This window comes from Quercus lobata, chromosome 2, assembly GCF_001633185.2.
Source record: "Quercus lobata isolate SW786 chromosome 2, ValleyOak3.0 Primary Assembly, whole genome shotgun sequence".
Classification (NCBI taxonomy): Eukaryota; Viridiplantae; Streptophyta; class Magnoliopsida; order Fagales; family Fagaceae; genus Quercus; species Quercus lobata.
Window position 1 is genome coordinate 24,131,714 of NC_044905.1, and position 27,729 is coordinate 24,159,442.

The following is a 27,729-nucleotide window of genomic DNA, read 5'->3' on the forward strand; positions in this document are numbered from 1 at the left end:
GAATTAAGAAGTATTAAAAAAAGAATAAAGAAATAATATTTTAAAGGAATAGAGAGTAGTTATTGGTAAATAAAAAAGTGGTGTTAATGGTAAGTTTAGATGAAAACCAATAAAAAGTTAGTCACATCTACAGTTTATAAAAATGTTGTAAATAATTTGTGACTGTAGTATTACTCATAAAAATAAAAATCCCTTAAGAAATATTACCATTTGAGAAATTTGATTATTGAAAATTTTTAAGAAGTTTTTTTTTTTTTTTTTAAATATAGTTGTTAGGAATAAACATAGGGAGAATAAATGATGATTAAAAAAAGAATAAATAATGAATGAAGAAATAATATTTAAATGAGATGGAGAAAATGATAGATAATCTGTTGGAAAGTATATTTGAAAAAGTAGGTAGGTAAAAACTAAATGTCACTGTTTATTATCTAAACAGTACAAAAATTTAGATAAGCTGCTAGAGATGCTCTTAATAGACTATTAAATTTGGTATAATTTAAATTTCTAAATGGTTATGGAAATTCCGGAGAGACCACCAGCTCCAAGGGAATATTAATTTCCTTGGATCAACTGGGCTTGAAAAAAAAAAAGATACTCAGTGTTGTCGAGTTATCCCACATCAGTAAGGTGTAATATTGAGAATGGGTTTATTACTTGCTCCGCGACACTAAATGTTGCATGCAGTTTTGATGTTGGCGTGTGAGTGTATTCCCTTATCTCATCCCCCTTCCCCCATATATATGTGTGTGTTTCTCAAATAAAAAAAATTGGGCTTGAAACAAAAGTTTTTTTTTTTTAAAAAAAAATTTTTAAATATATAAATAAAAACACCGTCCTTGTCCTCCGAGAGCAGGTTCATTTCTTTAGACCCCCAATATAAATGGATATTAAATTGTGTAACCGGCTTATTTGGTCAATCAGTTGTGAAGTTCTTTGAAGTTAAAGATGAATGAGCGTTTGAAAAGACTCATGGGGAAAATTGCTTGGAATATTTTACCAACGAGGTAGGTTCTAAGTGCTAGATTATATTTGACAAAGATAATCTGTCCTGATTGCAAATCAATAAATGAATCTTGCTATATTATATGTACTATCGGAATGTCCAATAAATAGTATGGTCAAACTCTCCTTGGCCTATATACTTCTAATCAATGAACCTGTCATCTCCAACAGAATGGTTTACCTAACGTCCATTCAAAGCTCAATGTGACTTTTGACTAGAGGAATGGTATCTTTCTTTACGCAGCTGTTTGTTGTGACTTGTGATCTACTCTGAATGAATATGAATAAGATTGTGAAAGGGAAAATGTCCTAAAGGCCCCATAAAATTGACACGAAATTATCTCTAGCCTTTTGGCTTTTTCATCCCCTCCATCAATGGGATTCATAATTGATCACTCGTCTACTTTTGGCAATCAGAAAGAATATGTCCAAAATGGAGAGAGTATAATAATAATTGCATTACTAAGCACTCTTATATATACAAGAGCTTAGCTAAGAAAATATCACTACCAACCAAGAAAATATCATGGAAAACGTGTAGAGAAAAATACAATGAACAAAATACAAAGACTATTCTAAAATACAATTTCTAATGGAATCCTCATCCCCTGGGTTTCCTCTGGTTCAATTTTGATATAGCTATTAGGTAAGATAAAGTGGTTTTAGCAGAAGTCTGTAGGGATAATTGCTCCAAGATTTTACATGATTTAACTGCTTTTTAATTGCTTGTTGATATAAAACAAAGCAAAAAACAATTGGATATGCTAATATGTAAAGCAATTTCATATGTCATGTTAAAGTTGTTGAGAGATTGATAGAGAGAAAAGGTAAAAATCCTCTTGATGGCTACATCCTTGATAGTAAGCTTTTGTTTTACCATTAATCCAATATAGCGTTTATATACTAGATAATATTAAATTGAACTCTAAGCAAACCCTAAACATAGACTAACTCAAGGTTAATTTACTTGTTTTAAAAGCAGTGGCGGTGTCACCTTATGGCCAGGTGGTCCCAGGACCACCTTGACCTAAAAAAAAAAAATTATATATAATAATTTAAAATTTTATATTTATTTAACTTTTAAAAAAAAATTGGGACCACCTTGAATTTTTTTTATACCAATAAAATTAAATTTTGGTCCATAATTTGAGCAACTTAACAATATATTAGGGGTTTTTCAAGCAAAAAGGAAAAACTCAAAAAAAAAAAAATTGAACCAAAATCTGGAAAAAAAATTATAATAGAATTACTAAAGGGTGGGCAGTGGCTTGATTCCTTGACTAAGCACACTACCCAATACAACACAATTTCTAACTTTTTATTATTTTTATTATTAATTTTCCCCATTGGACATATATCACTTCTTATTTTTAATTTTTTTTATCTTGTTTATTCTTAACCACACACGTCTTCTGTCTCCTCGATTTCTACACTTCAGGTCTATTTGGATATCGCTTATTTTACTGAAACTAAAAACTTATTATTGAAAATATTGTAGATAAAAGTAAAAGTTAGTTGAAATAGTACTGTGGGGCCCATGAATAATACCAAAAAGTGCAGTGAGATCCATAAACAGTAGCAAAAATAAGTTGAATGGTAAAATAATTTTAAAGAAGGGTATACTACACATGATTGGTACACCCTTCCTTGGGCTCAATACTTATAAGGCAAGGATGAGAGGCATCACTCCCTGATGTGGGATTGAGTAAATCCGTGAGGATGGCATCGACCTTGCGCCCATTCCCAAAGTGGGCAATACCTGATTGGGGAAAAATTCATCCCTCCCATAAAAAGGCAGCCCAACTCACAATCTCAAAAAGGTCCACCACATTTAAATTGGCAACTTCACTGGGCTGCCTCCTACCACACTACGACCCAAAAGTTCTGGGTAGGAGAGTCAGGATCAATCTAATTGCAACTCACCTTGAACCAATTTGTGTTCAAACTAAAGCCCCTTTGTTGAAACATTGGTCACATGTCTGTGGCAGATGAAACTGTCACAAAAGAGTTACGGCAGACAAGCATAATATAACAATAATAAAGGAAAAGTGCTTACTATTAGTCAAAACAAGCAAAGAATTCCCAATTAAAGAAAAGAGCAGCACAACAATAAAAAACGCATTATAAGAAGAAATGATAATAATAATAATAATTGATTAACAAGATTAAAGGAGAAAATGTCAGTTTGCCATGCTTAGTTGTATTACGAAACTAAGACCAAAGAGGGAACCACTTCCTCAATGTGGATAACCTTACAGGAAGGTCCTGTAGTAGAAATTACCTACTTTGAGAAGATAGGCCTAAATGGCTTATGCCCAAGAAATCCTTAATCCTTAATAGAGGGTAGACTTTTAAAGGGGGAGAAGGGATTAGCCTATTGGTGCATGCTTGCTATCGCGCTTTTGCCTACTCTCTATTTTTCTTTCTCATTGTTTTCCTTTTCCAGGTTTTGTTACTCTGCTTTTTCCTATTTTCATTTTAGTTCTTGCTTGTGTGATGTTATTCTTCTAGTGTTGTGGTGATGTGGTTGTTGTAATGTTGTGTTACTATGCACAGTGGAGGCTCCTTATATTCTGCTTGCTGTGACTGGTTTTTACCCTTTTACCCCTTAACCACTTTTGTCTGGGTGTGGGTGTCCTTCCAAACTATCCATTGGCCTGTCAGCTGCCCAACTACCACCACTTACCTGTACTGGTCGTGCCACATCCCATTATCAAACAAAGAAAACTATTTTATTTGCTTGTTCACCGTGGCATTCCCATCCGGATAAGGATGGGCATTCTCTCTCTCTCTATCCCTCATGGCATGCACCTAGTGTTTCCAACTCATTTTTTTCTCTTTTGGGTGGTATGTTATCCCAATAGGACATTTTCCCTAAAAGAGTTTGAGCAGGAACCCCAGAATAGGCTCCCCCTTCTCCCCACCGCCAAACCATATCCTCTCTTATCTTTGACTCATGGCCCACTACTCCTATATTGGCTGGGTACAGGTTGGTAGTGCTTGAGCCTTGTGCGTGCTCCACTTCCGTGTGTGTCCAAAACTTGTCTACTACTCATGCGTTTGCCATGGCCTAGAGGTCTTCTGTGCGTTCTGCTGCTCATTTTTGACCTTTTGTGGCATGAACAGGTTTCTGAGCCTTCATTCTTTATGACTTGCTTTCTTTATGGCCTGGGCCTTGCTGATTGTGGGCTTTTCTATCTTCAACCCATTCTTTACTCCTTCTGTAGACTTGCTTGCATTTCTGCCATGTCGTTCTGTTATTCCTGCAGTGGTATTGCTTAGTCTGTGCTTGTTGGGCCTCTTTTAGGCCTATTGTATGCTTTTTCTTTTACTTAATTACAATGGCCCAGTATTAACATTGAGCTTGCATTCATGCTTCTCCGTGCTTTCTTAACCCATTCCGTTACTTACGGGCTTCCTTGGCCCATTTCTTCCTTCTTGGGCATCATCGGCCCATTTCCTTTCCTCGGGCATCCTCAACCCATTCTAATTCTGCATTCCCATGGGCTTTTGCTAAGTCTTTTGGGTTTTCCCAGCCCAATTTTCATATCCTTCACTTTTAGGGTTCATGGGCTTTCCATAACCCCTTACTCACTTAATTCATTACTTCGGGCCTCTTTGACCCATTATTGCTTGCTTTTTATCTCATATAATGTCCACGGGTTTACTACTTCCTTCCCTTGACTCCTCTAGGCCCGCTTGCTTCCTTTGAGACCCATTTATTATTTTCTAGGCCTATGATCTATTATTCTTGCCATTCGGGCTTAATGGCTTTTCTCCCAATTTACTAACTCTTTTCTTCCCATATTGTTGGGCTTTTCTGCCAAAATGAGCATCAACAAATATTATCCCTTTTTTATAAGTAAATATTATCCCTTAATTTGAGGAAATATATTCTAAAAACAATATAAAATTAACTTACTAATTAGTGAGAGTAAAAAAATTAAAAACTTACATAAGAGAACCAAGAACTTAAATGGGTGTCAATTGTTTTACTTCTTTATAGTAAACTTTCTTTGGCATAATATTCAACACGCAAATTCAAAAGCAAAGAACAATAAGTAAGATGGATTTACTAGACATAAGCGTAAATTGTATCTTGGGAAAAAAAGTGAAAAAAAGAAAATACAACAATGTGGAATGTATTGTGTGGAATTTAATTATAGGAATGACTTTATTGGTTAAGAGAGGTTATATCGAAAAATCATGGCTTAATATATATATATATATATATATATGAATATTTTGTTGATAGACTATTAGTTGGAGTAGAATTTAAATTTCTAAAACTTAGATGATAAAGTTTTATCTAAATTAAATTATTGTTAAATCTTATCTCTTAGTCAAGAGTCTCGTAGCTTAATATCGTAATAAAATATTAATTTAATAAGATGCAATTTGAGGAAAAACAAAACAAAAACAAAAATGTGAGTTGTGTGGGATTTCGAAAATTTTGATGATAGACTTTTGGTTTTATTTAAATTACACAGTTGTTAAATTTTATCCCTTAATTTGAGGAAATATATCATAACAAATAATAATAAATTAATTTATTAATTTATTATTCTTAAAATGTTGATAATAGACTTTTAGTTTGAGTTGAAGTTAAAGTTTTTTTTTTTTAGAAAGAAAATGTGGGTTGTTGTCTGAGATTTAATTTTAGAATTTTTTTATAATAGACTTTTAGTTTGGATAGAATTTAAATTTGTTTAAGTTTAAATGTATAAATTAATTTAATAATTAGTTATTCTTAAAATATTGATAATGGACTTTTAGTTGGAGCAGAGAAGTCAAAACAAGGGGTTTTTTTTAGAAAGAAAATGTGGGTTGTTGTTTGGAATTTAAGTATATAATTTTTTATAATAGACTTTTAGTTTAAATAGAATTTAAATTTTTTGAAATTTAAATGATAAATTTTTACCTACATTAAATCGTTGTTAAATATTATCCATTAATTTGAGGAAATATATCCTAACAAATAATATAAAATTAATTTACTAATTAGTGAGGGTAGTCACTTGGCGTAACTATAACTTCTAAGCCCAATTTTTATTATATAGTATATGATGATATGATATGATTTTTAGAAACTTTTTATAGGAAATTGTAAGGGCACAATTCTCTGGCGGCCCAATAAGGATGTTGGGCTCACGCATGGAAGATCCCTCACAATATGATTTGTAGAGAGTGGGCTTAAAAAGCTAGCCGTTGGTCACGGGGCGATGCCCGGTCCTGGTTTTAGAGGAATTCGTGTAGAAGAAAGGATTTGGGCTTGAACGTTTAAGCCCTACGGCATCGCATCCTATGGGATGGGCCTCCTCGGACTTGATCCGAGGACCATTAGGGTCTTACCCAGGTTACCCGACGATGGGTTTTTTTTCTGTAATCTCAGGTGTTGTTGAGATATCCTCACCCAGATCGTCTCCCTTTTTCGGAGGTGGAATGGGAGTCCCCTTTCGATTTACTTACTTTCTTCTTTTATACTCGTCTGCGTTAACTGTCCTTCGTCCACGTGTAGGGTCAATCTTTACAAGACTGATATTTGTCCCATCAGTCTAATCCCAGAATTGTTGGGGATGGTTGATAAGGCTGCAGAGTACAGCTCTGTCAGGTGCAGAGTCTTATCTGGAAAGGTAGTAAGGATAACTTCCCCCAAGATATTTTGGATCTCCTTACAAATTCGTTCCTATACCAGTTTTACCCCTTTATTCCGGTGGGATTCTGGATCTGCCGAGGACTGAACTGTCCTCGGCTGCCTCCCAAAACTGTTTTGTACTCTGTATTGTAGAGCTTGGGCCACAACTCTCTTCGGCTTGGGCCTTCGGATTTTCCAAGAGCAACTGGGTCTGGCCCTTAAATTATTGGGCCCCACAATAGCCCCTCAAAACCCTGCTACCCGACTTCTTAGTTGGAAAGGAGGGTTTTGGTAAACCCGGGCCTTCAGTATGGCTTTATTTAATTCAGCCCTGCATTTAATGTGGGCGGTTTTCCACCTGTCCAGGAAACTCTCCGGTTTACCAGGTATTCCCTTTAATCCGTTCGTAATCTACTCCTGCCGTTTGGCTGTCCAATATGCTCCTTTAATGAATTCCCTTTACGAGGCTAATTTGCGTTCGGCGACTCATCTGATGAGGTGGGGAAGTGGAACGGACACACCTTTATTCTTCAGATTCCTTTTGGAAACCTGAATGAATTTAATTCCCTTCGTTTTGCCCTTCCTATAAGAAGGCAAGCAGGAGGCCATCACTTTCGTGCAGACTCCCTCTCATCCTTCTGAGATCTGAAACCCCTAGCCTCCCTTAGCGTTCACTTAACCCTATTGTCATACACCCAATCAGAATGCGTTTACCATAACGAGTGATGAAGGAACCATACCCCTCCTCAAAGCACCGTGTTCTAATAAAGCTCGAAATGGCTCGGTCAGGGCAAGGCTGGCAGAGACTTAAGATTCGTCTCACCTTCCCTTCAGCCAAAATCCGAAGCAGGGACTCATCACGTCCAACTTTCGGCGTGATTGAGTCGAGAACTCCCATCATCATAACCAACCGCTCTCTTATGAGCTCACCTAGTATGGCTCCAGCGTGTTAGGAGTCAGGACCGAGGCAGGGACTAAGTGTCTCTACTTCTTCCTTTCTTCGTTCACTGGTGGCCCTCTCCGCCTTCCTTTCCTAGTCTTCCCAGCACCAGATCCATTCTGGTGCTTTCTCTTCTCCCTCTTTTGCTCCATTTCTTTCTTTTCATCTCTTCTCTCTTCTTCTCCTCCTTCTCTACTCATGTCCTCCATCTTCCTCATTCATCTCCTCCATCTTCTTCATTGATTTCTTCCTTACTATTTCCTTCTCTTTCATCTTTTTCCAAAGAAGGTTCTTATCATAACATGAGCAGCATTGAGGCAGAGATTGAAGAGACTTTTGAAGACGAGTTTAAAAGACGCCTGACTGTTTACATATCTGTACTACGGATGTTATTGTTGCTTAGGCAGTTCACATTTTGTATAAGCTTGTTTGAGCCCCTCTTTGTACGTTGTAATAATTTTTCGAATTAATAAAAAATTGTTGTCATTTCATTTCGCATATTCTGTCTCTTTGTTTTTATAAATTTGCAAGTGCTGCTCGGCTCAATAATATCGCATCTAAATCAATGACGACTAAGACCAAGATACTTAATAATAAAAAGATGTTGCCATAACTCCATAACTTTAATAGAAGTGCTTGGCACAATAAGGCCGACCAGTGAAAAGTAATACTTACCCACGCTAGCCGAGGAGAGAACCGAAAGCTTGATGCCGTGTGAGAAATAACCATCTGAAGACATATCACCCGCCAAATGAACAGCCCTCTTAGGCTACTGAATACTGGGGCGTCCCACCACCGTCCTTACACCTTTGTTGGCCTTAACCTTTTATGGTGTTTAAGCCATGGACGGAGTAACCTGACATTTTTTTATCAAGTAGCCCATCTTACGGAATTCAAACCTCTTCTTATCCAAGTAGTTGGTTTCTCCCATTGGCTTGGGTCCGAGGACCATACAAGGCCTTGGTTCTGTCCAAAACTTGTAATAATAATTTTCTTTTTTAGTTGGTTTCCCCACAGGCTTAAGTCCGAGGACCATACAAGGCCTTGGTTTTGTATAAAACTTGTAATTTCTTTCTTTTTTTTTACTCGGTTTCCCCATAGGCTTGAGTCCGAGGACCATGCAAGGCCTTGGTTCTGTCCAAAATTTGTGATTTTTTCTTTTTTGTACTTGGTTTCCCCATAGGCTTGAGTCCGAAGACCATGCAAGGCCTTGGTTCTGTCCAAAACTTGTAAGGTTTATTTTTTGTACTTGGTTTCCCCATAGGCTTGAGTCCGAGGACCATGCAAGGCCTTGGTTCTGTCCAAAACTTGTAAGGTTTATTCTTTGTACTTGGTTTCCCCATAGGCTTGAGTCTGAGGACCATGCAAGGCCTTGGTTCTGTCCAAAACTTGTAAGGTTTATTCTTTGTACTTGGTTTCCCCATAGGCTTGAGTCCGAGGACCATGCAAGGCCTTGGTTCTGTCCCTGGGCCCATATGCTGAACGGGCCTGGGCTGCGAATTTACTGGGCCCACAAATTAAGAGGTATTTCCGTAGTCTTTGATCACGCGGTACTTTTTGGCGTCCCAGTGTTCGAGGTGCGCCTTCTCGAGACTCCTTTAACCTCAGGGTTGCAGACGACGTTGGAAATCGAGCCAGAGACATTTTGCCTGTAGCGTTCCTTGGGACGCTGCGTAAATTAAATGCCACCACCTCGTCTTTTTAAATAAATAAGAGAGAAAGTTGCTTTACCTACGCACAAATCCTTCAGTTTCCTCCCTTAGCACATCATGTTTGAGGCGAGGGTTGGGGAAAAGGAACTTTCTCCGCCACAGAGGCGCCATGTCCTCCTGAGGCTCAAAAGAGTGATGTATGGGTAAAGGAGGCATAAATTCAAGAGAATACTCCAATTCGACAGAGGGGAAAGGGTGTTTCTCCCTCTTTTAGTCAAAATCCGAAGCAGGTTCTGGTCATGCCAGATTTTTGGTATGTCAGAAGAAGGAATTTCCGCCATCAACACCGTCTGCCTTGTAGCAGGCAAATTTTTGTGGGGGCTCCCCAACTTTCGGTTCCCTGCACCTTTTCTGTAGATGGTGTTAGCCTGAGGTCAGGTTCCCTGCACCTTTTCTTCACCGGTGCAGGCCCCAAGTTAGGTTCTTTGGCTGCCTGAGTTATGGGCATGTAGAAGCGTCAAGGAATAGTTTCCTTAGACGACATCTTGGAACAGTAGCCAACCTCTCATCTGCGCCTCTTTTCTTCGGCTTTTCTTCATTCTATTGTATCTTTTTTCTTTTCACTTGGATAGTTAGTTGTAATGTAAGCTTGTTTTAGCTTTTCATTGTACACTGTACTGTTCCTTTGTCTTAATAAAAGATAAGTTCATTTCTTTACACATGCTTTTCTTCTCTGCAACAACTACCTTGCGCATGAATATTAAATGTAAGCTTGCCCTTAATAATATTCCGGGCAGAGAAATGCCTTAACGCAGATTCCTACCAGTTTAAACTCACAAATATTATCAAGTATAACAAGGGTAAGCCTTAATAAATTAAACTCTTGGAACTAACCGGGATAACCGCTGAGTGCTGCGCGATGCATGCTAGATCAATGTCCGAGAGGGTGGCTGAGTAGCAAGGGACTTTGATTGTGTTTTTGGGTAATATATTGCACTATATCACATCGATCCCTTTGGTGTTGGGGATCCGAGGGTAGATTGGGGGATCCGTGCAGTTTTAGGGATCAACCCTACTGTCAACGGGGAGTTCTCCTCGGATGGATTTTAATGTTCAAGTAACAGTTTTTCTTTTATGTACTTGGTTTCCCCATAGGCTTGAGTCCGAGGACCATGCAAGGCCTTGGTTCTGCCCAAAACTTGTGGATTTTCTTTTATGTACTTGGTTTCCCCATAGGCTTGAGTCCGAGGACCATGCAAGGCCTTGGTTCTGTCCAAAACTTGTAAAATTTCTTTTATGTACTTGGTTTCCCCATAGGCTTGAGTCCGAGGACCATGCAAGGCCTTGGTTCTGTCCAAAACTTGTTATTTTTTCTTTTCTGTACTTGGTTTCCCCATAGGCTTGAGTCCGAGGACCATGCAAGGCCTTGGTTCTGTCCAAAACTTGTTATTTTTCTTTTCTGTACTTGGTTTCCCCATAGGCTTGAGTCCGAGGACCATGCAAGGCCTTGGTTCTGTCCAAAACTTGTTATTTTTTCTTTTTTGTACTTGGTTTCCCCATAGGCTTGAGTCTGAGGACCATGCAAGGCCTTGGTTCTGTCCAAAACTTGTGGATTTTCTTTTATGTACTTGGTTTCCCCATAGGCTTGAGTCCGAGGACCATGCAAGGCCTTGGTTCTGTCCAAAACTTGTTATTTTTTCTTTTCTGTACTTGGTTTCCCCATAGGCTTGAGTCCGAGGACCATGCAAGGCCTTGGTTCTGTCCAAAACTTGTTATTTTTTCTTTTCTGTACTTGGTTTCCCCATAGGCTTGAGTCCGAGGACCATGCAAGGCCTTGGTTCTGTCCAAAACTTGTTATTTTTTCTTTTTTGTACTTGGTTTCCCCATAGGCTTGAGTCCGAGGACCATGCAAGGCCTTGGTTCTGTCCAAAACTTGTGGATTTTCTTTTATGTACTTGGTTTCCCCATAGGCTTGAGTCCGAGGACCATGCAAGGCCTTGGTTCTGTCCAAAACTTGTTATTTTTTCTTTTCTGTACTTGGTTTCCCCATAGGCTTGAGTCCGAGGACCATACAAGGCCTTGGTTCTGTCCAAAACTTGTTATTTTTTCTTTTCTGTACTTGGTTTCCCCATAGGCTTGAGTCCGAGGATCATGCAAGGCCTTGATTCTGTCCAAAACTTGTGGATTTTCTTTTATGTACTTGGTTTCCCCATAGGCTTGAGTCCGAGGACCATGCAAGGCCTTGGTTCTGTCCAAAACTTGTTATTTTTTCTTTTCTGTACTTGGTTTTCCCATAGGCTTGAGTCCGAGGACCATGCAAGGCCTTGATTCTGTCCAAAACTTGTGAAATTTCTTTTATTCGGTTTACTTTTCGACCATAAGCCCCTATACCAGGGCGGGGAAAGTTGGCTTGAGGCCGGAAGCCCCTAGAGATGCCCGCGCGCTTGGCACTGTAAGGCGTAGCCCCTAGCAGAAGTTTATGCCGGAGCAACAACTGTATGTCGCCGGAGTCGGAGGAAGCCCCAGGAATTTCTGCTTGCTAGAGAGCTGACTCCACCGCCACCTGCGCCAACGCGCAAGCCTCCCCACAGACGGCGCCAATTGTAAGGACACAATTCTCTGGCGGCCCAATAAGGATGTTGGGCTCACGCATGAAAGATCCCTCACAATATGATTTGTAGAGAGTGGGCTTGAAAAGCTAGCCGTTGGTCACAGGGCGATGCCCGGTCCTGATTTTAGAGGAATTTGTGTAGAAGAAAGGATTTGGGCTTGAACGTTTAAGCCCTACGGCATCGCATCCTATGGGATGGGCCTCCTCGGACTTGATCCAAGGACCATTAGGGTCTTACCCAGGTTACCCGACGATGGGTTTTTTTTTCTGTAATCTCAGGTGTTGTTGAGATATCCTCACCCAGATCATCTCCCTTTTTCGGAGGTGGAATGGGAGTCCCCTTTCGATTTACTTACTTTCTTCTTTTATACTCGTCTGCGTTAACTGTCCTTCGTCCACGTGTAGGGTCAATCTTTACAAGACTTATATTTGTCCCATCAGTCTAATCCCAGAATTGTTGGGGATGGTTGATAAGGCTGCAGAGTACGGCTCTGTCAGGTGCAGAGTCTTATCTGGAAGGGTAGTAAGGATAACTTCCCCCAAGATATTTTGGATCTCCTTACAAATTCGTTCCTATACCAGTTTTACCCCTTTATTTCGGTGGGATTCTGGATCTGCCGAGGACTGAACTGTCCTCGGCTGCCTCCCAAAACTGTTTTGTGCTCTGTATTGTAGAGTTTGGGCCACAGCTCTCCTCGGCTTGGGCCTTCAGATTTTCCAAGAGCAACTGGGCCTGGCCCTTAAATTATTGGGCCCTACAGAAATGAAAAAAAAAAAAAAAAAAAAAAAAAAAAACTGATTTTTTTAACAAATTTTTTATATTTTCCACGAAAGTGGTATCAAAATTTTCCTAAAATTTTCCATTAACAAATTCCCTTAGGACACCCGTTAATAAGATCATTTTTTTCGTCACTCATAGTTTGTCACATAGAACAATTATAAAAAGTGTGCAAGAAAGTATGTAATAGTAGAATTATTTCATTTAATTTGATAATTTATCAAGAGCAAGAGTAGTAAATATCATACACTATCAAAAGAGAAAGTAGGCACACAACAAAATGTTATGGCATTTTCACAATTGTTTTTAGTTGTGGTAGGTCCCAGACTAATATTTTATTAAAGATAAAAATCAATGGATGCTCTAAGGATATTAGTTTAGGAAATATTTATAAAAACTTTATTTACAAAGGAAAAAGTAATTGATTATTTTGACAACTTTTTATATTTCTCATAGAAGTGATATTAAAATTTTCCTAAAACAATCCACTAACAGATGCCCTAAGAGCATCCGTTAATAGTATCCTCTATTTATTTAGTTTTATTTTGACCTATGAAAGACTAACACCTCAACTGTTATGAAAATATTGTAACAATTTGTTGTGTCAATAGCACAAATCTTATCAAAATTTCAGTGGACGCTGAGCATCAACATAAACTCTAATTAAAGACCACACAATCCATACAGCAGAAATATTAAAGGTTACTTTTGTTATTGGTTTCGTTTGGTCTATTTTTTAGATTATAAAAAATCATTTTTTTAACAATAATATTTTCTAAAAAAAGAATTATCTTTCAAAATTTATTTTTTTGAAAATTATCTCATTTTCCTATCTTCAATATCAACCCTAAAATGAGTTGAAAAAAATATATTTTAACTTCTTTTATTTAGCTTGGAGTAAGATAGAGTTGTTTTCCAAAAATTTGAGTTTTCCAAAAATTTGAAGTTTTTGGAAAACAACTCTATCTCACTCCAAGCTATTAAGAAAAGTTAAAAAATAGTTTTCCTTCAACCCAATTTTTTTATAATATTATCAAATATAGAAATATGCGGAAAACTATTTTCAAATAAGGTTTTTCATTAAAACAAATAGAGTGTCATTGTTCATTAGTTGTGATGTGTGGGTAATTCAAGTGGGAATGGTTGAGAATCTTGAGATTCCTAGGACAAATATGCATATTAGTGTCAGCCCAATGCCTAGCCAGCCTACTAGAGAAAGGCCCTCAAATGGGGACAATAAGTGATTTTTTTTCTCCACTATCAAGAATGTGAAATGTTCAAAAAATTAAGTGATATTGAAGATAATACAAATTTTTACAAATTGATGTGTCCCTAACCACAAGGAGTAATTCAAATACTCATTTATTATTAAAATGCCACCAATCACATTCATTGTTACATCAATTTGTAAGTTTTTTGTAATAAAAATTGCAGTAATTTTAGTTTTTTCTTTTTATAGAATTAGTAAGTGAATTAGTCATATTAAAAAAGGAAAAATAATGGATTTAAAATTTAAAAAAAAATTAGAACAATAATTAAATATTATTTACGTGCTATTTAAATATCAAAAGATCCACTTAAATAAGCACCAAGTCTCCTCCTTACCATGTTAGTAATTTCATGACTCTCACTTTTAGAGTTCTTGGAGATTATTATGAGTTTTTTACTTAACTATCAAAGGGTCTTTGCTCGGCTCTACATCAATGTACTCTGTACGTGTTTCATTTTTCAGGTCTTCTAACATTGTGAGTATGGACAACTGGCTTATTGTTAGTAACAAATCTGTGCATCATTAGTTACAACAGGGAGGAGAATTTAAACTCTGGATATTTCTATTGGAATACAACAAGGAGGGGAATTTAAAATTTGGATATCTCTATTGAGAACATAAAATATATATATATATATATATATATATATATCAATTTGTTGAGTTACAAGTTCTTGGCAACTATAAATGGTTTAATTTGGCAACTTTATAAGGCTTATAATTTCTATGTGGCTACCCAATCGCTAACGCATCAATGAAAGGTTTTGTGAAGCAACATGACTGGGTTAAAACTCCCATTAATTGCATAAAACTTAACTTCAATGTGACTATAAACTAGGGGTGTTCACTAAACCGTAAAAACTGCACTAAAATTGCCCGCAAAATGATTTAACCGCACCGCATTGTACCCTCTATATATTAATATATTTATTATATATATTATAAGGACAAAATATCAAATACATTATACATTAATAATTTAATACCCTAGTAGCAGCTCCCTAGCCATATCTTACTATTTCAGTTTCTTAAAAAAATAAAAAAATAAAATAAAAATCTTATCACTCTTTCAGCCCTTAGATCCTAGCCGCCACACTACCACTCGAACGGTCACTACTGTTGCACAAAATCTACTACTGCTGTATTTATCTTTCTCTATGTGATCAATTCAAGTCTCTCTTTGTTAAAGTTAATTTATTGGCCTATTGCGGTATTTACTTAGGACAAAATAGCTTATATATGATAAAATTGTTAATTATATTATTATTTTATTGATTGTTGCCGTTGCTATTTGGAAAGTGATGGGTCAATAGCTATATGGCCTATGTTAGATATTTAAGTTTAATTTTTGTGGGGTTTTCTTCATTTTTGTTTGTTGCTGAATCTGGGTTTATATCTAACATAGGCCATAGACATTGACCCATCACTTCCCAAATAGCAACGGCAACAATCAATAAAATAATAATATAATTAACAATTTTATCATATATAAGCCACTCTGTCCTGAGTAAATACCGCAATAGGCCAATGGATTATATATATATAGCAAGATGTTGCAGCAGCTAATTTTCTAAAACTATATATTTAAATTGTATATCGGTGTATTGTTCTAATGTTCTTTGTTTATCTGGATATATTAAGAAGATTCGGAAAGTTAGTTATTATTTTTTTTCCTGTCAAAAATACCCCTAAATTAATTAATCAACAACTTAAAAATGAGGTTAAAATAGTAAATTGGAAAAAGAAAATCAATTATTGTTTTTTTACTGTAAAAAATACCCCTACCTAAAACTTAAAAATGAGGTTAAAATAGTAAATTGACAAAAATAATAAATTTATACTTTTACGTTAAAATGTCTTCCTGTTTCTAATAAACTCCTATTTTTACGTTAATTTAAATTCCTACTTCTACTCATTAACTCCCTACAAAATAGGATTATTCTTTTGTTAGTTTTAAAACTCCTCCAATCTACAAAACTCATCACACGTATTCTTTTTTTATTTTATTTTTTTAACTACATCTTATACACCACATTGTATTGAACCGCACATGTGACCACAAAAAAGAGGTGCAATGCGGTTATAGTTTTGGTTAAACCGCACCACAAAGTGCGGTGCTAAAAATGGCCCAAACTGCAACACACCAAACCGCGAACACCCCTACTACAAACTAATGACAACTCAAGTTTGCATGTGTTGTTTAAACTTAAGGGACTACATGATAAAAGAAAACTTTAAGGGACTAAAATGGCAATTCACCAAACATAAATGATGTAAATAGTAATTTTGCCTTTTTTAACTTTAAAATTATACACAAAACATAAATTTGTGCAGTAAATTTGTGTAGGGACCAAAATTGCATTTTGGGGTCAATGTCAATTTGGTCCTTATATTTTACTTGTAGTCAATTTGGTTCTTATTATTTTCAACTTGTAGTCAATTGGGTCCATGTTATTTTCAATTTGCTATTATTCTAGGTCCAAATTTGAGTTTGTTTTAGTTGCTAAGTTAATACGCATGTCTCCTGGAGTGGAAATTGGTAAATTTGATTTGTGTTTGGCTATTAAGAAAGTGCAAGAAAATGCGAAAAAATTGTGATTTGACAATAATGACCAAATTGATTACAAGTTGAAAATAATAGAGATAATATTGAATGCTACCAAAATGTAAGGATCAAGTTAATGGTAAACCATATATAGAGACCAAAATGATATTTTTCGTCTAATATGGAATTCAGTGTGCATTTTAGAAACAAATTAAATATGTAATCTAATGGCATGCTTTTTATTTTTTTTTTTGAGAAATAATTACAATATACTGCTAACCCCGCAACTCGAACCTTTTTCTCTTAGACCCTCAAATAGTTTGTGCATAGACAGGTGCTAATTCAGTTACAAGTCCTTTGGCAACAAGCTTTTCATTTGGAAACAAATGAAAGATGTAATCTAACAACATGATTTTCACTGTTATGGATAAAGTTGCCAAGAAACTAAAACTCAATTCATACTTTCAAATTCTTCGTACAGAGAAATCTAAGTTCAAATCTCCTTCTCCAATTATCAAATTATAGATAAATAAATAAAATTACAAACAAAATTACATCTTCAAGATTCCCTTACTCAAGGAAGATAAGATTCCCATCTATTAAATCCTTTCATTCAAATAGGATTAGGTGTGACGTTTCTCAAAAAAAAAAATGATTAGGTGTCACACATTCTACAAAAAATGGAAGCAAATTAAAGAACTTCTTATACCACTTTTAGAGATTAAAAATAATCTCTGCCTATCAAAAAAAAAAAAAAAAAAAAAATCTCTGAGTTGACAAATTTGAATTCCAATAATACCCTCAACTCACGAGGGGCCACAAAACGAAAGTCATCCTAGACTCTCTCGACTCCACTCTTTCTCTCTCTCCTTCCACAGCCCCCCGACACATCCGGAAATGTCCCCCATCACAACCACCACCTAACCACCACCACCAACAACAGCAACAGCAGAAAAAGATGGAATCACAGTTCACAGCAAAGCCACCGCCGGTGGCAGTTGACATATCACAGATGCCTGAGACCCCACAGCTGCGTGGGTCCCACCACCGCAGGGCCCATTCCGACACCTCCTTCCGTTTTCCCAACTTGGACGACCTTCTCCTCTTCGACCCTTCCGACCTCGACCTCTCCACCCTCCCTTCCCCCCCTCCACGTGGCACTCCCATGGCCGTTGATTCCTCTGACGAGTCCGCTAAGCCCACATCCGGGTCCATGGCCCACTTCCGAAGCTTGTCTGTTGACTCTGATTTCTTCGAGGGTCTCAGTCTCGGAACTGGTGACGAGAAAAATGGTTCTGGGGACAAGAGGGTCCGCCATCACAGGCATAGCAATTCCATGGATGGGTCTTCCACGACGTCGTTTGAGGCTGACTCTTCGATCGATGCTATGAAGAAAGCTATGGCGCCTGATAGACTCGCCGAGCTTTCTCTGATTGATCCCAAAAGAGCTAAAAGGTAAAGGAGCCCTTGTTTCTTTGTCACTTTTATTGAAACTTAGTGGTAGGTAAGAGAGAAAGTTGTATATACTATTTATATGATGCTATGTTTTTTGAGATTTATGGTTTGTTTTGTTGATGAATTTATCTAGATTTTTGAGAGGTGAATGGTGCAATTGGGTATTTGTTATTTTGGGTATTGTAGGATTCTTGCTAATAGGCAATCCGCGGCGCGATCAAAGGAAAGGAAGATACGTTATACTAATGAGCTAGAGAGGAAGGTGCAGACACTTCAGACCGAAGCTACCACACTGTCGGCTCAGGTCACTCTGCTACAGGTATCACCATTACACTTATAGCTTTATATAGCTTTACATATGGATTGATAAGAGAGATCTTAAGTTTTTCTTATGCAATGAAACCCTCGGCTAACTATGATGTGAATTTTGTTGGTATGTCGCGTTTGTAAATTTTTTCTTTATTGGTAAGTTACATACTTGATCTGTAATCAATTTGAACTACAACTCATTGGAGTAGGAAGTGCCATTTGAACTACAGCTCATTGGTAACTTGTTTGTATATTTAAGTGATGTGTGGTATAGGTTATTTTCATTGGCTTATTTTGATTAAAGAACAAGACCAATCAGTGGAAACTATAAAACATTTACCTCATTTGTATGGGTACTTATACCTTCATCCCTCAACCAAAAAAGAAAAAAAAAACCCAAAGAGAGACGTATTCAATGGAACTATACAATATTTTCCTTCTTTATATGGATAAGCGCATGCACACACTCTACACACATGCACAAAAAGTTTTAGATTTTACATTTGTGAAGTTGCTAATGTTTGGTGGCTTGTGCATATCTTCCTTGAAAGTAAAGCATTGTGGTTGCATGAATTTATCAACTTGAAGTTCCATGCTTTCTCTAAGAGCTTTTCGGTTTTCTTTTTCTACCATGTTAAAGGAAGTGCTGTAAGATTTCTCAACATCTATGAAGAATAAACACCGACTGAAGTCACAGATGTAATATGATGCATGCATAGAAAATATATGTCAAAATGGTATTACAATAAGTCTTGTTGTCTACACCTGTATCACGCTGTAATGGAGGGTTGAACCTGCAATGAGGTTCAAAGATATAGTTACAATTGTTCCAATCATTTAATTCAGCCCTAAATTAACATACATTCTGGGTGGTGCATAGGTAGCTCACACTAGAAATTATTTCAACTAGAGTAATTCCAAGTATGTTTAATGGAATGGTATTGATATTGCTTTATATTGCAGCCAACTCTGTTCAAAATGAATCACTCATTTTAAAATAATAATAAAATTTCCTTTTACCACAATCACTCATGTTTTGGCTATAGAGGAAATGGTACCAGTATTGCCATGTTTGGCATGGAAAAAGAGGTAAGTAGCATGTAAGGAAAGGATATATATATATATATATATATATACACACACTTATTACTTCTTATCAAGAAAGCATGGACATGGCAATTTTCCTGCCATGCCTGTGTTGTACGCATATGGGACACGGCTACATGCGTGTCCTTCCCTCTCTTTTCTTTTATTTATTTATTTTTTTTCATAATCGGACACGGCTGGGACACGCCTTGTGCAAAAAAAAGACTAACCCAGCCCATGACAGATCTTCTTCTTCTTCTTCTTCTTCTTCTTCATCTAATAATCAGACACAGCCGAGACACAACCAGGACACACCTTGTGCAGAAAAAAAAGATTAACTAAACCAGCCCATCACAGATCTTCTTCTTCTTCTTGCTCAAGAAGGACCAAAGGAGTCAGGCCAGATCTAAATCCATTTTGTGATTTCCCCCTTTTACTCTTTTTTTTTTTTGTTTGTGTGTGCTTAGGTTAGGCCAACTTCTTTTTAAAATTTTCTTTTATGTGTTTACTTTTTATTATTCTTTTTTCATTATTTAGGTAGACAATAGATACATGTGTGTGGGTGTATATACATATATTTATTGTCTACTTACAAAAGAATTTTTAACAATTATTTAAAAACAAATAATATTTTTGATATAAAACCAATTTTGTAACCTTTGAAATTACAAAACTGGACCTTCAAAATTACATAAATTCTACTTCAATTGGACTTCATACTTGGACCCCATTAAATAAATCTTAATTTGAAGAATTTGCAAAGTAGTAACAAATTACTCTTCTATGTGTGCATCGTTTTTCCCAGTTAGAAAAAAATTGGCTTCAAGTTTTGAGTTTAAAAGTGTTGAGGTATAATAACCGTTGAACTTGAAATTTGAACCAACTTTTCAATCACCTTCCTAAGCATTACAGATAACAAATGTTTCTTTCCCACCATATCATTAAATGATTAAATTCTTTTGAAATAATAAAAATCAATTTTTTTAAGGCGTTCAATTTATTGGTCTTGGCTTTTCCATAATCAACCTTATGCTCATTTTGCTTCTTTGTGGTCTCCTTGCTCTTCTAATGCATTATTTTGGCTTTTCTTGAAGTTGGACTAATAATGAATCACAAGGTTTAGTTTTCTCCTTAATACCACACTTTTAAGGCATTGAACCAATACCCAATTGAGGTTGTTATGGCAACAAATTGGTGGGACCATATCCAAAAGATAATTAGATTTTGAAGGGATAATGGTGAATTGGTTGCCAACAAGGGTGGGGATAAATTTGGGTTTTTAATATAGAATATCTAAGTTATTGACATCTGCTAACCTAATAGGATATTTTTCCAAACTAGCATTTGCCAGCTTATCTAAAGTTTGTCATATAGAACACAAATCTTATAGCTTTTCTTCTATTGAACACACCCTTTCATTCAATTGTTGCAAAATTTTCTTGGTTTCTACAAAATCTTGAGAAAATGCATGTAACTTTGAATTTAGTTTTGTGTTGGCGACCACCATCTTGAATGAGATTTTTTTTTTTTTTTTTTTGGTGAGAACTCATGAATGAGAAATTTTGTCAAGGGTGGAGAAAAGTTTATCAATGAACTTGTGGTAGGATTTTGGCTCTAATACCAACCAAATTGACATAGGACAAATTAGGGAAACCAAATTGACATAGGAAAAACTAGGGAATTTGTTTATGCGTGCTTGTGGTGAGTTTGTGGTTGTGAGAATTTGTGGATCTAGGGTTTAGAATTGTAGAAGAAAAGGTTACGAGGTTTTGTTTGGAATTAAAAGGTGATTTGATGAGCTATTTTATGGATATTTGGTAGAAGAAAGCATGTGGAGTTTTAGGGTTTTGATAATTAAAAGAAATGGTTTAAGCTAGGGTTGTAAGGAAGAAGGAAAAGGGTGAATTTTTATGCGGTTGAGGAGCTGTATGAACAATACCCATGATTAGTACCACAAGAGAGAGAAGAAGAAAAGGGAAAAGAGAAAAGTGGGGAAGATTTTGATATCCCAAATTGTCTAGATTGGATTGTTTGGGAGTGTGTTGTGTGAGCATGTGCTGAGTCCCACATTTACTAGGTGGAACTTGGGTTTATGAGTGATCACGAGGAGCCCCAATTGCAACTTGATTAGTCATTTTGAGGTGTAAGTGCATATGTAGCTAGTGTTTTCCTCGAGTTGTTACATTAATACTCAAAAAACTTACTTACCAAAAAAAAAATAATAATAACAATAATACTCAAAAAACTCAATATTGTTTATTAATTAACTCCAATCTTTGCCAATAGATTTGTAGCTTAGAGGTCTTGCTCTCTTTTATAAGAAGCACTAGGGTTCAAATCCCCTCTTCCCAAATTATTGAATTATAAATAAAAAATTAGCTCCATTATTCTCCGAGTAGATTGAGCATAAATATATATGAGGACTCCTTCTTGTACTAGTAGTATTCGGACTCTTAGGGTGTGTTTGGTTGGAGGGGTGGAAAAGTGGGAAGATAGAAAATGGTGGGAGGATAGAAAATATTTTAATTTCTCTCATTTTTGTTTGGTTGGAGTGAAAAAGTGGAGGGATGGAAAAAGTGAGTTTGTATAAATTTACTCATATACCTTTGTTAAAAAATGATGCACAATTAAAATAAAAAAGTGACAAGCAAAAAAAAAAAAAAAGGCAATCGCCCAAATTTATTAAACAATAAAATTATGTACAGGAAAAAAATCATGTCTAATTATTAAAAAAAAAAAAAAAACATAACACCACGTACGGCCCAAGAAATCAAAAGAAAAAAGGATTAAAAAATAAAATAAAAAAGCAGGCAACGTTCCCAGGAAGTGAAAATAATAATAATAATAATAATAATAATAATAATAAAATGTCTTAAAAGGAGCAAACACCCAGTAAAGCAGGCAGAAGAAAAAAAAAAGGCTTAAAAAAAGAAAACTAAAAAAAAGGCTTAAAAAAAGAAAACTAAGGCAACTGGACAAAATCAGTGCAATGAGCAATTTTGTCATTTATCCGTCAAACTCCTCCCACCATGTTTTCTCTCCATTTTGGAGAGACAAGTTTTAGGTGGGCCAGGGTGGAAAATGCCTAGGCCCCACCAAAAAATTTTCTCTCCCTTCCTCCTTACCAAACAACACCCTTCTCCATTTTCTCTCCTATTTTTTCTCCAAAGTTTTCCATCCACCCTATTTCACCTTCAAACAAACACACCTTTAGTTTGACTAGTAAACTAAAAACATAATACAACTAATTGGAACCAAAGAAAATAAAGCCTAAGATAATTAGGATCTCTTAGAAAATTCTGGACTCAACTAAATTACCAAAATACCTTCTTTTTTTCTTTTTTTGATACGAAATTACCAAAATACCTTAATTCACAAGGATTGCAAAAATTATAGTTTTACTCATGAATACGAATTTGACCATAACTTTTTACATAAAAACCAAAATGTGAAATTGTTCTAACTTTTATCCTAGGACACACAAAATTAGACACTTCAATTAGATAACTTCTACTTCAATTAGACTTCACACATAGACCCTATAAAATGGTTCACAAAATAAATCTTGAATTTCAAGATGAATTTGCGAAGTAGTAAGTAGTAACAAATTACTCTTCCATGGCTACATAACCAAGTTTAACTTAAATCCAACCCTATATGTCTATATACACACACACATAGTAGTCTTAATTGTATTAGTCAGGGGAAAGGCTTGTCCCTGAATCATCTTATGCTTCTATTTGTGACTTGACATTACATATTGCTGTTAGTGTTTCATAAGGGCGTATACTACAGAATTCATGTAATATATATGTAAATATCAATTTTCACTTCAGTTTCTGAAGTCTATAAGGTTTTGAGTATTGACTAACATACAGTGAGTTACTTTTTTCTTTTTTGTTTGGGGGGATGAGTAACTAACATATAATTGTTTACTGAAGGTCACAGAAACTGTTGGATCCTTTTGATTATCAATTACAACAATGTAGTAGTCCTTTTTTTTTGGGGGGGGTTGGGGGAATGTAATTATGTAATAAACCTTAGCCTTCATTTTGGAGTTCATAAAGGAAAGGAATGAAATGGAATGAGTAAATCATAAAGGAATGGGAAAGAACGGAATGTATTTGAGTAATGGAAAATAAAGGAATGGAATGAAATTAAGTAATCTTGTTTAAATGTTTTAAAATAAAGCAGTGAAAGTAACGTTGTTTGGGAGTAATATGAGAGTAATATTAAAGAAATGTAATGGAATCATTTTATAACAACATTACTATTATACCCCTAATTTAAAATAAAGAGCTGAATGTATAAGGGTATTTTGGGAGTTCTAATGAAAATTTTGTTAAACTTAATTTCATTTTCTCCAATTCCTCCTAATTTTGAGGGGAATGAAAATTTAAGATTTTAAGGGAAAAAAGAGTAATAAGTGTTTCTTCCTACCCATTCATTCATTCCCACTTAAACTCCAGGGAAATGGACTTTCCATTCCCTTCATTAAAACTCTCAAACAAGGGAATGAAAGGAATATTCTAAAATTATTATTTTCATTTTATTCCATTCCCTCCTCCCAAAGGAATGTTAAATTTGAGCCTATTTTTAAATTCACCATGAGTTCATTTACCTCGATGTTCATATTCATATTATAGTTTGAAATTGTTACAATTTGAACCTCTATGAGTCTATGTTAAGTGAAAGTTAACAAAAAGCCACATAAGCTGTACTTGAACTTGACTAGGCTCTAAATATTTAGCATGTGAGTCGTAAGTGGTAGTTTGACACCAATATAGGATCACAAAATGGCTTCCTCATTTGTAAAATGACCAGTCAGTTCAGTGAAGTCTAATGATGATGCCATCATTTTGTGGGTTTTCTTGCACTAAAATACTGCTCTTGAATTTGCTTGAAGAGCCTTTTAGTTCCCAACATGGTCTCAAGTGCAATTCATGAGTTTCATTTACTTTGGACTATCGGGGTCTAGATTGCTATGGTTTCAAAACTTGTATAAAATTGAAATTTCAGAGTTTAATTTGAAACCAGGGTCATTGGTACAATACTACCATTGAACTTTCAGGGTTTAATTTGAAAGCAATGTCAAACTCTGGGGTTTATTAAATAATTGAACCCCCCCCCCCCGGGGGCCCGGGTGTGTGGGGGTCCTTTTAATAAATGATTGATTTCATTTATTCCAACAGAGAAAAGGTGATTAATTTCATGAAAAAGGGATTAATTGATGTAGCTACATCATGTGTTGGTGGATGTCAAAAATAGTTTGTGGGAAGAGGCGAGTGATATTTGTTTCAGAGCAGTGGATGTCGGTATTAGTTAGTTTTATGATATGTAAAATGCTTCTCTGCCAGTACTGCATAATATTTTTGTTAATACAATGCGTGCTTAAATCAGTCTGTATACTGGCAGTGTGTTCATTATACTTTGCCATAACAAGAACAAGAGTAGCCACATTTTGCATCCTTGTATTGACTGCTCCATTCAATGATGAATGTTGAACATGTGCTGTATTTTTTTTATAAGAAGGTAGATATTTGTTTTGTACCAGCCTGATATATGGTTTTCCCATGGACTCCAGGCATGTGTATGCGTATATGTTTGTGTTGCATCAAGGGCTCCAGTAAATGCCCCCATATATTATTCGTGTTTCCATTTTCTTTTTGTCATTTTGTGCACATCCTCATCTGATCTGATTTTTCTTCTCCCCACCCCCCCCCCTCTTTTTTGAATTTAGAATAATATTATATTACAAAGATTCTTGTATAGAGGCATAGTCTAAGTGTGGTGGTCACCTAATTTGATCCGACATGTCAACTTTTAGGCTATTATATATTGGTTAGAAACTTAGAATTTACACGCTAAACTAAAATAAGGAAAAACGGAGAAGAAATGTTAAGCAGGCTTCTCATGTATATTTTGCGTGATGCAGAGAGACACCACTGGCTTGACTAATGAGAACAAGGAACTCAAACTGCGATTGCAAGCTATGGAGCAGCAAGCACAACTTAGAGATGGTATGCATTTTGTCAACTGTCTGTAATGGGCCTTTTGAAGCCATTAGGATGGGTTGATACAAACTATCCCCATTCACCATTTCATATAAAGTGCAGTACCAAACAACCTAATCAATAAAAATTTCTTGAATTTTTTGAAGTATTTCTTGCAAGTGCCATAAAAAAGAATACACAATGATTTGGTCTCCATCTGGTTTGCAAATTCCTAGAGAACATAACCTTTGGGTTTTGATGACTTGCATTCTATTCTAATGGATTTTGAAGAATAAAATCAGGTCAGGTCAGGTCAGGAATTAATGTAACTATTTACTGTGTGATCTACAGCTCTCAACGAAGCACTGAAGGACGAAGTGCAGCGGCTTAAGATAGCAGCCGGCCAACTTCCAGCTGTCAACGGCAATCCTTTCAACAGAGGGCTGCCCCCTCAATATTCCTCCCATCAGCCTGCCTTACATCACTTTGGTGGTCTCCAGACCCAGACCCAGGCCCAGACCCAGCCACATCAACAGCAACAGCAACAGCGTCACATGACACAGTCATCCACAAACAACCAGACACTAAATGGGCAGCCTCGCCCTAACTTCTTGGACTACAACCAGAGGGTCTAGCAACATCACATGTTATAGTAGCAAATTGATACTTATAAAATAGAGGGTAATTCATCTCAGGTAGCATCTTGTACATGTATGTATCATGTATGTATATGTATATGTGTTGCAGGTAAATTTGTGAAGGGTGTTGCTCAGAATAGCAATAGCCCCTTGTAACAGTCATATATGGCTATGTTTCTAGTATTAGGATAGAGTCAGTTAAAAGTATGCTAGTAGTACAATTAATGGGTGGATGAACATTGTTACGTTTTACCAACGGAACAAGCAGCCTCTGCTTTAGAATGATGGAACTTGGCAGATAATATTTTCTCATTTTGGCCAGATGTAAAAATAGGAGGCATTTTTCACCATTAGTAAAACAGAAAACTATCCTTTCTGGTTGTCTTATATTGGGATGGGGGAAGTCTCCTCTGATGTTCAAATCGATTGATATATTAACTACCATTTTCTTTAGGTTTAATTGCAAATTACTCCCTATAGTTTGGCTTTATCATAATTTAGTGTACAAACTTTCAATTGTTAAATTTGATAAGTTTAGTTTGAATGAAATTGTTAGGATTCCATCTATAATGTGGTTCAGGATTATATTATCTAAACTTGAACGAGCACCTATTTTGAGCGTGTTTCGTGCCCCCATTTAAGAAGCAGCTTTCAAGCCTTAAAATCGAGAGGTTGTGGATCTCACTAAAAAAATGTTTGTTTGGTCGGGTGTTTTAACAAAACATAACTTATACATGCTAACTCATATTTTACTGTGCAAACACTAAATTAGAAAGCATCATTTTGATGCTTTGGTTTTTGTTTTAGGACTAATTTACCCCTCTCTCTCTCTCTCTCTCTGTGTGCAATGCAATTAGGGTTGGCAGTAGGGTAAGGCGGGGTTGGATCATCAGTGCTTCACCCCCCCCCCCCCCCCCCCCCCCAACATTCCGCCCTGCATGTTAGGGCAAATTGCCTTGCCCCATAGGACCCAATGGAGCCTCATCACGTACCATATCTGTTATAATTTTTTTTAATGTAAAACATGTTACAATAATATAAATTATACTCGAAATTAAAATTAAATTGATCACATCAAGCACTGATTAAGGTAACTCTTTTGACCAACACCACTCCTCCCACTGTCACAAATTTGGGCGAGCACTTCCATTGGAACCCGAACTCTCACAAGCCCAATCCTTTAAATCCTCCTCTCACCATCACCAATTTGATTAGATTGATTTATCATTATTATTATTATTGGAATCGATTGGATTAAATTTTTGTTTGATGTTAAGGAGGATTGATTTTGTTTGGTGGTGACTTAGGCTTTTAACATTACTAAAACTTACAGTTTAATATATGGTCAACTCTATATTACTTTTTACCTATTTTGAAAATATATTTAAAAAATTATGAGACAAATAATCTCGTAACTTGTGAATTGGATTATTTTGTGATATAGTGAGGATACGCCAACGTCTGCGTTTTCGTTGGCATTTGATGTTTTGTGTAGGTTCGGTGCACTGTTCACGGGACATACAAACCTTTTTTTTTTTCAGCAAAACTTTCATTAAAAATGGCTCCCATGGCAATATTCACATATTTAAAAATTATTTCACATCAGTATTTTCAGTTTTCAATTTTCAACAATAAGCGGTATCTAAACAGACCCATAGTGTTAGAGTCAACTTAATAAGTTCGTGTTTGCTCGAAGAAATTGCTCCACAAGCAAATTTTCTTGCTTTTCTTTAGGTAACACACAATGAGTTTCATCAAACCCATCCTCATTATAGTTTGACGCTAACCATTAAGCTGCTTGACTTTGTTGTA

At 36.0% G+C, this 27,729-nt stretch overlaps 1 protein-coding gene across 1 annotated transcript; it reads left to right on the top strand.

The window, feature by feature from the left end:
* The first annotated feature begins 17,206 nt into the window (after positions 1-17,206).
* LOC115975043 (transcription factor VIP1) lies at positions 17,207-26,334 on the top strand. The gene is made up of 4 exons (XM_031095678.1): positions 17,207-17,891; positions 18,078-18,210; positions 25,222-25,306; positions 25,631-26,334. The coding sequence occupies exons 1-4, from the start codon at positions 17,395-17,397 to the stop codon at positions 25,912-25,914; spliced, it is 999 nt and encodes a 332-aa protein (XP_030951538.1). The 5' UTR covers positions 17,207-17,394; the 3' UTR covers positions 25,915-26,334.
* The last annotated feature ends 1,395 nt before the right edge of the window (positions 26,335-27,729 follow it).

What these genes read in the sequence shown, in the direction of transcription:
- LOC115975043 (XM_031095678.1), top strand. Translation starts at nt 17,395, where the DNA reads ATGGAATCACAGTTCACAGCAAAGCCACCGCCGGTGGCAGTTGACATA. An exon ending in GATCCCAAAAGAGCTAAAAG is followed by an intron (nt 17,892 to 18,077) that starts GTAAAGGAGCCC and finishes TGGGTATTGTAG; the next exon opens with GATTCTTGCTAATAGGCAAT. An exon ending in GCAAGCACAACTTAGAGATG is followed by an intron (nt 25,307 to 25,630) that starts GTATGCATTTTG and finishes TGTGATCTACAG; the next exon opens with CTCTCAACGAAGCACTGAAG.